Source organism: Triturus cristatus, chromosome 1_2 (assembly GCF_964204655.1).
Source record: "Triturus cristatus chromosome 1_2, aTriCri1.1, whole genome shotgun sequence".
Classification (NCBI taxonomy): domain Eukaryota; kingdom Metazoa; phylum Chordata; class Amphibia; order Caudata; family Salamandridae; genus Triturus; species Triturus cristatus.
This window is the reverse complement of record NC_140580.1, coordinates 944481187-944494840: the sequence shown is the minus strand read 5'-3', so window position 1 is coordinate 944494840 and position 13654 is coordinate 944481187. Positions and strand designations below refer to the sequence as shown.

Sequence of the window (13654 nt, the reverse complement as noted above, 5' to 3'; positions counted from 1 at the left end):
AGGGGAGGGGTGCCCCGGTACTGTACTTAAGTACCTTGCCCTCGGATAGACTTCTATGTATATATATTGTTTTACTTATTATGTGTAATAAAGCGCTAACATGCCCATCGCCGTGTCAGAGCGCTGTACGGTGGAAGAGATGGTGAGGGTTGCAGGGCAGTAAACCCCGTTACTCGAAAGTATTCCATGTACAACACTCCTGTTGACAAAAACACACGTTGCGTCGTCTGTGACACATGTGTGTTGTGGGTCCCCAGCGGACAGATACGAGGTGCGTACTGACTGTCTGTTCTTGTCTCACACATACATGTTCACAAAACGCTCTGGGCTCCCAGCGCCCCTGTGGTGATAAATGTGTTTTATTCTCTCAGAAACAGCCCACGCCAACACTTCGACAACCCGCGCCTCCGTTTGTACATGAAGCACACAGCACTTGGTTTTATACCGTGCACCGAGTTTAATGTGTCCATGAAGAAGGCGTGCGTGTTCGAAAGGGCCACGCATGTTTTTATAAGTACATGCTTAGTATCCTAATAATTACAGTTGGTAAGTACAGTATTTCACTCCGACATATAATGTACACATGCACGTGAAAACACGGCGCACGCTGCTGCGAACACCCAGGTCCTGTATTTATGATATCTGCACGACGAATCTGTGCACTGTCGCCACTTCAGACACACTGCACACTTGTGCACACGCCAGGCCGTCTGCCGCACGTGGTATCGGTGCACGACGACTCCACCGATACATTGGGGTGTTCACTTCTTCAGGCACACTTGTGCACATGCTAGGCCCTCTGCCGCACGTGGTATCGGTGCACGACGACTCCACAGATACATTGGGGTGTTCACACTAGGTTCACTTCTTCAGGCACACTTGTGCACATGCTAGGCCCTCTGCCGCACGTGGTATCGGTGTACGACGACTCCACAGATACATTGGGGTGTTCACACTAGGTTCACTTCTTCAGGCACACTTGTGCACATGCTAGGCCCTCTGCCGCACGTGGTATCGGTGCACGACGACTCCACCGATACATTGGGGTGTTCACACTAGGTTCACTTCTTCAGGCACACTTGTGCACACGCCAGGCCGTCTGCCGCACGTAGTATCGGTGCGCGGCGACTCCACAGATACATTGGGGTGTTCACATCTGGTTCACTTCTTCAGGCACACTTGTGCACACGCCAGGCCGTCTGCCGCACGTGGTATCGGTGCACGGCGACTCCACAAATCGACTGGGTTGTTCACACTAGGTTCACTTCTTCAGACACACTGCATACGTGTGCAGACGTCAGGCCCTCTGCCGGACGTGTTATCGGTGCACCACGAGTTCACAGATACATGAGATCACGGTCTCCAGACACACTGCGTACGCTTGTGCACACGCCAGGCCCTCCGTACCTGATATCGGTTAACTACGACTCCACGTATACAATGTGTGTTCACACTACGTTCACTTCTTCGAACACACTGCACACGCGTGTGCACACGCCAAGCCCTCTCCTGCACGTGGCATCGTTTGTCTATGAACGCCCTGTATAGCAGCTTGTTGTACAGCGCTGAGAGGCCTCACTTGTTGCAATTCGGCCCCGCGACCATCGCATGGTTTACCGCATCCGCAGTCAATTAATGACCTTAATGAGCTCCCAGCAGGGTTCAGAAAAGTGCGGCTGAGGTTAAAAGCGCAGAGAAATGGGCACTTGGAAGCCGTAACGAGAATGGCTTGCTTTCAGGTGGCGCGGACATGCTTGATGTCGAGGCGCTGCAATGGCAGATAGAAATTAGGAGGAAATTCGCAATTTGAGCGCTTCGTCACTGCATAGAGGAGGGAAACGCTATATAAATGTTACAGTATGAAAGAAGCCCCAAGTACCTGCCACTGGATTAAAAACAAGAACAATTTTGTTGTGAATAATTATAATTGAAAATGTTTCAGTTCAACAAATGTGCGTGGGGGCCCCCCTGTGCATCTAACCTGTTGGGCTCGTGTGGCCTCAGACGTGAAATGACAGCGTAAGTACTCGCACCGCGTCACCCGGTGTCAATGTCCGTATCGCTGTTCAGGCTCTGACTGGGACATCAAATAGGCGTGGGCCACAAAGAAAAGTGACCCTCCCTGTAAGTGAATTTCAAAGCTAATCTACGACGAGGGCACCAGAAGACACCACCGCCTTTCTCCGAGGCAGAGCAGGCTATGTTGGTGCTCCTGGATCTATCTGCCGCTTTTGATACTGTGGATCACGGGAGGCTACTGCTAAGGCTAAAAAATTCAGGCCTGGAAGATAAGGCTCTGGGCTGGCTACAATCTTATCTCACTGATCGCACCCAGAAAGTAGCCTTGGGCCCCCTTTCTTCTAAACCCAAACCCCTCTGGTGTGGTGTCCCTCAGGGCTCGGCCCTCAGTCCATTACTTTTTAATATTTATCTGGCTCCACTCTTTTCTCTTATTGCTAAATGGGGCGTCAAGGCGATTTCATACGCCGATGACACACAACTAATTTTCCCCTTCTCGGATGTTTCAGAGGCAGCCTTCAGCAATATGAAGGGATGCTTGCGAGATGTTGCCAATTGGATGAATACAAACAAACTCAAACTGAATGCGAGTAAGACGGAGGTCATCTTCTTTGGCAAACATACTCGGCCCCCCCCTAGCCTGTGGTGGCCCTCCGAAATGGGTTTCCCTCCTCTACCCAGCACCAATGCGAAAAATCTGGGAGTAAGATGGGATGAGAGTCTTTCCTTCTCTCCACACATACAGCAGGTCTCTGCGTGCTGTCTCCATAAACTAAGAAACCTACGCAAATTTCTGTCCCTTCTGCCTGAAGACTGTCGCAAGACGGTGGTCCATGCTACAGTCACTTCCAGACTGGATTACGCAAACGGCCTCTACCTTGGCCTACCCAAATATCTGGTGCAACGATTGCAGATCGTGCAGAACGCGGCTGCGAGACTGCTAAAAAACATCCCTTTTAAACAGCATGTCTCTCCGCACTTGCGCGATCTGCATTGGCTCCCTGTAGCCTGCAGAATCAAGTTTAAAGCTCTAACTCTGGCGTTTAGAGCCCAAAAGGGGACCTGTCCTAACTATTTAAAGCTTAGACTCCCCAGATACTATCAGGAGAGATGTTTGCGCTCTAATTCACGACACCAGCTTTCTATCCCCCGCGCCAGGAGAGCCAGACTCGGAGGCAGATCCTTCTCTGCCTGCACGGCGATACTCTGGAATGCTCTACCGGCCAACATCCAATTGGCTCCAACGGAAGCCAGTTTTAAGAGGCAGCTAAAGACTTGGCTCTTTTCCCAGAATAACTAAACACTCCCTCCCCTTTTCTCCGCCCATCTTTTGCCTGGAAAAAATGATTACTCAGCGCCGGGACACCTCCTTGCGAGGTAGCTGTTCGCGCTATATAAATATCGGTATTATATTATTATTATTAGCAGATGCCTCGGAGAAAGGCAGCCTCCTTTTCGGATTCGGGGGCGTGTTTTGCTCTTGTCTCCTCCTTGAGACTTTTCGCAAAAAACACGCCCCCCGATCCGAAAAGGACGGGGCAGGATTGGAGTGATGGGACCTCTTCTCCAATGGCTGGCCAGCATTTACGAGGCCAGCCAATGGAGAACAGGGCAGAAGAGGGGCGGGTTCAAGCCCCTCTGCTCCCAAGTCATTAAATCTCCGGACTTCCGGTCTGCCGACCGGATGGTCCCGAGACCTAAAAAAGGGCAGGTCCTGCCTTGAAACTTCCTCACCTTTAACAACAGAATCTGCTGTCTTAAGCCCTTTTCATTACCATCCACAAAATAGCAGAAGAAGAAAACCCTTGATAAAAGGGACATAAAGAATTTCAGTGGGTGACCCTGCTCCATCCTCCCTCAATTCAGTGTCTGGGTCTCCAACCCCCAGCTTCAGGAATGGAGACAATACACTTTCCCTGTTAGAGAAGCTGCATCCAGCTTCCATCTTGTGCCATGCTAAACTAAGGACAATCCAAAATGGCTCCGACTGGTCCCAGCATTTAAACTTCCTGGAGTCTTTCTACCATATATGTGCCACACATCCACCATGCAATGACTTTGATCATGGCCATCAAATACCTGCCATCCTGTACATGCCATGCTTCCCTTATTTGACTCCTATTCAAAATGGCATGCCTTTATCCAACTCCTGAACAAACCTGCACCCCATCTGACCTCCTCTTCCATATCTTCTTGAAAGAGTTCCCATAACCCCACCCATAGCCCATAACCCCCCCTTCTCACAAACTGCTAATCACTTGCCTGCAATCTATCAAAACCAGAATCCTCGTCTACCGTATTTATTCACCCCACCAATTATTCACATGAACTAATATCCCCGCTGCCCCCACTCCATGCCAATGATCACATATAAGTCCTTAAGTTCTGATTCCACCACAAGCAACTGCAGTAAAGCATAAAAGGGGTTCTTATGAGAACACTAGACTAAACCTACAAAAAAACACAAAATAAACAACTAACCTTGGGTTCTGGAGGAGTGTACTACTCGCCACAGATCGCTTTAACTCTTCACAAGGGGCAGTAAACGCTATATAAATCCAATTACAATACAATCCCAATACAATATGCCCTCCACGATTCACTTTTATTGTCGTTCACTGTAATGCTCGCTGCCTCATGACCACTGTTGTATGTTTCCACACAAGTCTGTTCTGTGTCATCCTGTAAGTTCAAACTCTCCTACCTTGCCCTCAAACATTCCATTCTCGCGACATGCACCCCTTCCCACTGCCAGATCCCTTGAATACAGGCTCTCGTGTTGTGCTATTGAGCTTGTATGTCCCCCAGGTCCCTGCTTGTTGAATGAATGTGCTGTGCACTAACTGCTGCTTCTTATTCTGACTGACATTGCATCTGTCCTTTACGAATCTTCCACTACTTATGCACTTATCTCTTGTTCACTACTGTATACCTCCCAGGGGCGGCCTTAGGCATGTGCAAGCTGTGCCCCTGCACAGGGCCGCCAAACCCCAGGGGCCACCACGAGGAATCGGATACAATACATATTCGTGGCGGCCCCTGGCAGGGATTTGGCGGCCTCCGGGCGGGGCCCCCTACCTACGCTCCCTGCATAGGGCGACCATGAGCCTAGAGCGGCCCCTGATACCTCCTGTACACTGCAATCCTCTCGCCCTCTGTAATGCATGAGCAAATTACTGTAGAAAAGCTGCTCTGCTGTGCTGTCAATCAGCTATGGCTGATCTCTGCCTGGACTTGCACACCAAGTCTCTGAACCCCCCGATCTGGTGAGGTTTGTGTTCTATAAAACAGTGAACGAGTAAATATTAAATAAGAAAAAGTGCAAGACACCTCTATTGTAAGTTCCTTCCAGCCGCCAAAATTCCCAACCAGTTGGACTAGCTTTAAAGCTCAGCTCACACCTCATTGGCTGGCACCCTTGTCTCTTGTTTCCCTGGCTAGGCAAAGATTTGATGGTTTTGCCTTTGCTGCGGTTACAATGCAAATCCACATATGTCTCTAGTCAAAAAGCTTGCACTATGGGGTGGGGATGTTTCTTCTGAAAACTTAAGATTGTTCTCGGGCACGTTCTCTGCGCCAAAACATCACACAACTAGAAAGTGTATGTAGATGTTCATCGCTATGAATACTGTCTCTGAGATATAATTGTTTCAATAAACAATGACCACAGAGTAAAAGTGCAGCAAAAGTTTTCTGCAAAGTATATTTTCAGCACCTGTTCAGCCCAACTACAACCATAGTGTTTCTTTGTTCCATTGTGTTACGGGAGAGCATTTAATTTAGTGTTTTATGTTAAGCAAGTCTATGGATACCATAAAGTTCATTTTTAGTGTAGATGAACCAAACCAAAAATATCAAGTCGTAGGTTTTTCCCTGAGGAACCACAATATATCTCACCAGTTCACCAGTTGTACATTCAGCCAACCAAAATCCCAAGCCAATGCTCATTGTAATGCCATCTGGATTGGTTTCGATGAGAGCTTTGAGATGAAGACATTTGGTGTGTTTTGTCACCTCTGACTCATTCAGGATTGGGGTTACGAGAGGTTGACGTATAAGCCTTGGATTTGAATTTTGGTTGTCTGAATGTACAACTGGTGAACTGTCCGAAGGGAAAAACGTACGACTTGAAAGTCTTATACGAAGCCCTGTTCCTTTGTATTGTGGGGTCCCTCACATTGCCTCACTTGTAGTTGCCAAACCAAAAATGTTGCAAACTTCAGGATTTTCGTGGACTTATGTGAAGGTTGGGAAAAACAAATCAATGCACCTTCGCACATCACATGCTTGCACACACTCAACTTTCCCCCTCCCCCACCTCTCTCCCTCGCACCGTTTTGGGTTTGAACGTGTATTGTTGGGTAATAGGTTAGCTGAGTCTAGTGTTGCACCCATGATAGTGTACGTTATTTAAAGCATATGAGACACTTAACTCGCGATCATTGGATCTGGCCGGCGATGCATCATGTGACGCACCTTGAGGTGGGGCTTTTCCTGGCAACATGTGCCTTGCAAACACTCAGAGTGCAACACATACATACTCTGTGGTACTCACTTGCATCCTAAGCATAGCATCGGGGATTGTAGCGCTTTTTAGATCTGGATACAGACAGTTTCATCTTTCTGGTAGCTCTCGGGTTATCAATTCTAAACAAAGTATATTAAAAAGGGGAGTGGAAAGATTGAGAGATTGAGAGAGAGGGACAGAGAGAGAGAGAGAGAGAGAGAGAGAGAGGGCTTTTGGTCAGCCCCTTCAGACATTAGGTTTTAGCTGGTTTTGTTTATGGTTTGCGCTTGTTTGGGTGTGCTGTACAGTAAGCACATGGCATTTTTAGTATGTTTACATTGTTCTATTTGTGTTCTCTTTATGTTTTTTTGATGGTAAGGGGACATCAGACAGTCCTTTAGTCAGACTGCTGACATTGTGTCCAAAGTGAGACCCAGTGTGGTTTATTTGATTCACCTCGCAGACACGACCACATTTGAATTGTTGATTTCTGAGCTTTTTGTTTAGGACTTGGTTGCAGTTTGGATGTCTTACTCTTGCAGTTTGGATGTCTTACTCTTGCAGTTTGGATGTCTTACTCTTGGAGTTTGGATGTCGTACTCTTGGAGTTTGGATGTCGTACTCTTGGAGTTTGGATGTCTTACTCTTGCAGTTTGGATGTCTTACTCTTGCAGTTTGGATGTCTTACTCTTGGAGTTTGGATGTCGTACTCTTGGAGTTTGGATGTCGTACTCTTGGAGTTTGGATGTCTTACTCTTGCAGTTTGGATGTCTTACTCTTGCAGTTTGGAAGTTTGGATGTCGTACTCTTGGAGTTTGGATGTCTTACTCTTGCAGTTTGGATGTCTTACTCTTGCAGTTTGGATGTCTTACTCTTGGAGTTTGGATGTCGTACTCTTGGAGTTTGGATGTCTTACTCTTGCAGTTTGGATGTCTTACTCTTGCAGTTTGGATGTCTTACTCTTGCAGTTTGGATGTCTTACTCTTGCAGTTTGGGTGTCTTACTCTTGGAGTTTGGATGTCTTACTCTTGCAGTTTGGATGTCTTACTCTTGCAGTTTGGATGTCTTACTCTTGCAGTTTGGATGTCTTACTCTTGCAGTTTGGATGTCTTACTCTTGCAGTTTGGATGTCTTACTCTTGCAGTTTGGATGTCTTACTCTTGCAGTTTGGGTGTCTTACTCTTGGAGTTTGGATGTCTTACTCTTGGAGTTTGGATGTCTTACTCTTGCAGTTTGGATGTCTTACTCTTGGAGTTTGGATGTCTTACTCTTGTAGTTTGGATGTCTTACTCTTGCACTTTGGGTGTCTTACTCTTGCAGTTTGGGTGTCTTACTCTTGCAGTTTGGATGTCTTACTCTTGGAGTTTGGATGTCTTACTCTTGCAGTTTGGATGTCTTACTCTTGCAGTTTGGATGTCTTACTCTTGGAGTTTGGATGTCGTACTCTTGGAGTTTGGATGTCTTACTCTTGCAGTTTGGGTGTCTTACTCTTGCAGTTTGGATGTCTTACTCTTGCAGTTTGGATGTCTTACTCTTGCAGTTTGGATGTCTTACTCTTGCAGTTTGGATGTCTTACTCTTGCAGTTTGGGTGTCTTACTCTTGCAGTTTGGATGTCTTACTCTTGCAGTTTGGATGTCTTACTCTTGCAGTTTGGATGTCTTACTCTTGGAGTTTGGATGTCTTACTCTTGCAGTTTGGATGTCTTACTCTTGCAGTTTGGATGTCTTACTCTTGGAGTTTGGATGTCTTACTCTTGCAGTTTGGGTGTCTTACTCTTGCAGTTTGGATGTCTTACTCTCTCATTAAAAGGCACTGTTCTTCATGTGTGGGCCTTGTGCGTTCATTTGGTTCACTTTGCTGTCATGATAACATGTTGGACTTTGGGCTTTTTCTCTTCTCAAAGTGAAGGTCTGTGTGCACCTATAAGCTTTATTAATGACGCAACATGAGTAGTGCCCCTTTGTTCGGAGTAACTATCATCCAACATTCTGTTGTGCAGGACTTTAAGTGCACAATTTACAATGCAAATGTCATCTTCTCACTCTTTTCAAATACTCATCTCTGAATGTAAAGATGAACACAGATGATAATGCCTGGTCAGCACAGGGGCCCTACCTCTAGTTTCCACATCGTTGTAGCACAAACATTTTCTTCGTTGTCTTCATTATTGGATTTTCTTTTTATCACACACTAACAACTCACACAAAATCTCCCAAATATTACCAAACACATGTATTAACCAAAAGGCAGACCTGTTGGCTTTGACAGTGGTTTTTTGGCTTAACCTCACTGCTGTGAAGGTTTGACAGATATACGTGTTTTGGAATGCCCCCTGCTAATTTTATAATGTCAGTTTGGATGACAAACTTTCAACCAAGTTTTGATCAAACACAAAGGGCAATTATGTTAGTTAACTCTAAATAAAAAAGAACAAGTCTGTGAATCCCAGAATGCATTGGGCCTTCGAGAGTGGAGGCAGGAAGGCAGCCTCAGCAGCAAGGAGGAAGCAAGTGACAGGAGACTGAACAAAAGAAAACAAGAGGTGGGGGAGTTAGTGGAAGGAAAGAGGGTGTCAGGAAAGCAGGGGGGCATGGTGAATTATGGGAGCAATAGGGAGGGATGAGGAAGCAGAGGCGGGGAGGAAGAGGGTCGGATTCGGTGGGAGTTGGGTGGGGAGGTGAGAATTAGGCAGGGGCGGCAGGGAGAGCAGGGCAATGGGGGGGCAATGGAGAGGAGTTTAGAGGGGGAAAGAGAATGTGAGAGAGGAGGATCAAGAAAGAGACAGGAGGGTACAGGAGATAGGAGAAAGACCAGGGGAGTAGGTGGGACAGGACAGGTGAGGCGGGAAGAGGCGCACGGGCGGCGGAGGGGAGTTATCGAGTGTTATGTGTAAGACCAGCTAGACTGTGTCTGGTTAGCATAGAGACCGGTCGTCGCGTCACTCACCCTGAATTCACGCGCCTCGACGGCGCAGAGGAGAACGAAGAGGAGGAGCAGGAGCCGAGACATCCTCGGGGCAGTCTGCCCCACTGCTTTACCACCGCGCCGAGGGACCGTCTCTCCAGCACCTGAAGGCAGCCGTCTCTCTCACCCGGCGGTTCGCTCTCCACTTCCCCTTAGTCTCTCGGAGTGATTGAGGCGACACCAGTTCCTTCAGCTGTCTGTGGGCTGAACGCGCCGCCTCCTTCGGGTACTAGGGTGTGCACCCCCAAATATGCCTTAGAATCGGAGGGGTTCTGTCTCCGCACTCAGAGAATTATTATTGTCAGTTGGCGAGAAGGGTCTGTCTCAAGAACGGTCTGTTTCTAACCCTGAGGACTCCTTCCCTGGGAGATTCTATCTCTCTAACCCACGTTCGGGGTGTCTCACCCGAAGAGGAGAAGCGACTGCAGTCTATGAGCGTGGGCACCTCCGCTGTGGAGTATCTCCCTTATGCCCTGTCACTCGCTTTCAATGAAAGTATGTATATTAAAACTGGTGAGGCGTACGAGCGCTCTCTTTCTCAAAGAATGCTGTCTAACTGGTGTTCTTCTAGGAATAACGACAGGATTAACCCTCCACACTTTGCGCAACTCTCCCCCTATCTATCTGGCTTCCAGTCTTTTACTTTGTATTGTTCTCTCTCTATATATTCTCCCAACTTTCTCTCTCTCTCCTAGCTCTCTTTCTCTGCCACACTCTTCCTTCCCCCTATCTCTCGTCCACCCCTTTCTCTCTCTTTCACTTTCTCGCCCTCTCTTCCTGTCGCTCTCTTTCCCTTTCAGGCTCTCTGTATTTCTATTTCTCCGTGGATGGTTTTCTTTGTCACCTCTCCTCTGTTTCTATCTACCGCTTTCTATCCGACCTCGCCGTCTCTTTCCCCCCATACTTTCCCTTTCTAGCTCTCTGCCTGACTAACAGCAAAACCGGTAACAGGTTCTTCTAAAACATTGCGAATGAAAAAAGCAGAACCGGCGCGTCTGTCAGAGAGGAAACCACCCACTCAGCGCTCCCATGTAACGGACGAGCCCAGAACAAGAGACAGCTGGGACTGACAGCCCAGAACAAGAGACACGGCTGGGACTGTCAGCCCAGAACAAGAGACAAGCGGTGACTGACAGCCCAGAACAGGAGACACGACTGGGACTGTCAGCCCAGAATAGGAGACACGCTGTGACTGTCAGCCCAGAACAGGAGACACGACTGGGACTGTCAGCCCAGAACAAGAGACAGCTGCGACTGTCAGCCCAGAACAGGAGACACGACTGGGACTGTCAGCCCAGAACAAGAGACATGGCTGGGACTTTCAGCCCAGAACAAGAGACAAGCTGGGATTGTGAGCCCAGATCCTGACCACAGAGCACAAGTCAAGACTGTGAGGCCAGAACCGGACTCTGTGATTTCTATCAGAGAAAGTGGGGAAAGTCTATGAGACTAGAGCGAGTGGAGGTTCTGAGCACAAAACCTGGACCATGATTGAGAACCCTAGGGACTGAGAACCCAAAACAAGGGCTGAGACTGAAACTCAGAATAGGGAGGGGCCAAAAGTAAAGCGGAGGGTGGGGTTGCAAGTCCAGAGCAAGTGTCGGGGTTCTCAGCCTAGAATGGGGACGGGACTGTGGTGACAGAGAACAGAAGCTAGAACCGTGAAGTCAAAACGGGGCTAAGAACTATGACCAGGGGAGCAGAGGGCAGGACTGTTAACAGCACTGGTAGCTCAGTAGAGGGTCCAGGACTGAGAACCCAAATGAGGGCGAGGGACTGTGTTAAGTACACGACTTGGTGAAGTTGGAAGGTTGTACTTTACTGTAAATATGCGCCAACACAAACTCCGGGGGCGGAGTAGAAAAACAACCGGTGGATTCTGTGATCAGCTGTCATCTGTCAACTGACAGGTGGCAGCTGATGACATCACAGCTGATACAGCGTATCAGCTGGAACTAACATAGAGCGATGCTACGGTGTCCGCGCAGGGACACAACATAGGAACACAACACATCCTTCCCCCCTAGGGAAACAAAGGAGGGAAGGGAAAAAAGGGGAAAGGAAAAAAAAACAAGTGTTCACTCACAAATGTAATCCCTTAATTTAGCCGGCGGACCAAGCAGTCTACCAGCCCTGCTAGTCGCTACCGGTACAGCATTGTCCAAAACCGGTGGCACAGGCAACCTGCGTCTGGTTCTGTTTTCCTTAACCTGAGGACTGGGCCCATCAACCTGTTCAGACGGAGCACCCACGTCCTGGTTGACACTGGATGTAGGACCCATTGGCATATCGCACTCAAAGTCACAATCAGACGTCTGCTTGCGCAGGGATTTGCCCATAGGTTCCTGCCCGGAACCGCTAGCAGGTTCTTTTGGTGAGTTGGTATCAGAGTCATCCCAAGGGTGTCTAAAAGCTGATAGGTTTGAAAAGTGCCACACCCTTCCATCGCTAAGAAGAGCAGAATTACAATATACTTCACGGACTCGCAATGGAGGGGTGTATTTATCTTGACCTTTTGTAATGTGACCACTCTTCTTCACCTTGACAAAGTCACCCTCCTTAAGAACCACAGGTTTGCTTCCATGCGTCTTCTCGTAGTATTCTTTTACTTTAGCCTGAGACTTCAAAAGCTTTTCTCGAACCTGTTTGGACGACCAATCAACTCTCTTGGCTGCTTTGATCCAACCCACATTGTCTTTAAATAAAGGTGTCCTACCAGGTCAAGGGCTGTGACCTGTTGTCTCACATGGAGTAATTCTATAAGCCCAAACAGTCTTAAGTGTTTCACATCTCCATTGTAGATCGTTGCTATTGGCAATCTGTATTATTCCCTTAATAACCCTGTTGAATCTCTCAACAGCCCCATTACCTGCTGGGTGGTAGACTGATGTGGTCTTGTGGTCAATATTGTTTTTCAAAATATAGGTTTTGAAGATATCAGACGTAAATTGAGTACCATTATCACTTACGATTTGTTTTGGTAACCCTTCACGACAGAAAATGTTATCCATACACTTTACAATGTTCAATGCTTCCGGGTTATTGGAGAATTTTACTTCTGGCCACTTTGAAAAATGATCAATTATAACAAAAACATACAATTTTTCTTGTCCCTCAGATAGTGGACCCATAATGTCTATTCCAATCCTTTCCCAAGGCATGCTTGGGCTGGATAAGGGTTGAAGAGGTGGTCTGAAAGTTACTTGTGCTTTGTCTGATGTCATACAAAGTGCACACTCTCTCACTGTACGTTCTATTTCCAAATTGACTCCTGGCCACCAGTACAGGTTTTTAACCCTCTCCTTCGTTTTGATTATGCCTAAATGCCCTTCGTGACACAGTTTTAAAAGTTTACCTCTGATATTGAGGGGAGGCACGAACTTCCCACTTCTGAGGAGGAAACCATCCTCATATGACAATTCATTTTTTACCTCCCAAAAGGCTTTGAGTTGTTCATCAAGCTTGTTTTTTGTGCACCAACCTTCTTTCAATCTCCGTGTGACTTGCATTAAGGTGACGTCATTATTTTGCTCCATGAACCATTCATCCTTAGATATGCCACTGTCATGTTCCAAAATAGCCGCGACAACATTCTCTTCCAAATCGGAACATGTATCGTAGTTAGGATGACATACGGGCATCCTACTTAGGAAATCTGCGACAACGTTTTTGATTCCTGGAACATACTCAATGTCATACATAAAGTCGAAAAGGCGTACTGAAAGTCTGGCTAATCTCGGAGATGCTGTATACAAACCTTTGGTGGTGAAAACTTTTGTTAACGGTTTGTGATCTGTGCATAAGGTAACTTTACGGCCCCAAACAAAATGCCTGAAATGTTCCAGTGCCCACACACAAGCGAGGGCTTCACGCTCAATAACCGAAAAGTTCTCTTCTGAAGGAGTGAGAGCGCGTGATGCGAAAGCTATAGTATACTCCACACCTTTTGAGTCTTTTTGTTTGAGCACTGCACCTAAACCTTTGTTGCTCGCATCTGTTGTCACAAAGCTCCTAAGTGAAGTATCAAAACCTTGTAGAGGTAGAGCAGAGCACATATCTTTTTTTATATTCCTGAAAATCCTGTCGCAGTCATCAGTCCACACAAATTTATTCTTCAATTTGAGGAGTTGCCTCAATTCATATGTTTTGTGTGAGAAGTTCCT

At 47.2% G+C, this 13654-nt stretch overlaps 1 protein-coding gene across 1 annotated transcript in view; it reads right to left on the bottom strand.

The window, feature by feature from the left end:
* Positions 1 to 10450, bottom strand: part of TNFRSF1B (TNF receptor superfamily member 1B) — a 239165-nt gene extending 228715 nt beyond the window's left edge. Inside the window, exon 1 of the mRNA XM_085609936.1 lies at positions 9474 to 10450. Coding sequence (XP_085466062.1) covers positions 9474 to 9536 — 63 coding nt within the window. The 5' untranslated portion in view covers positions 9537 to 10450. The remainder of the gene's footprint in view (positions 1 to 9473) is intronic.
* Positions 10451 to 13654: the final 3204 nt, after the last annotated feature.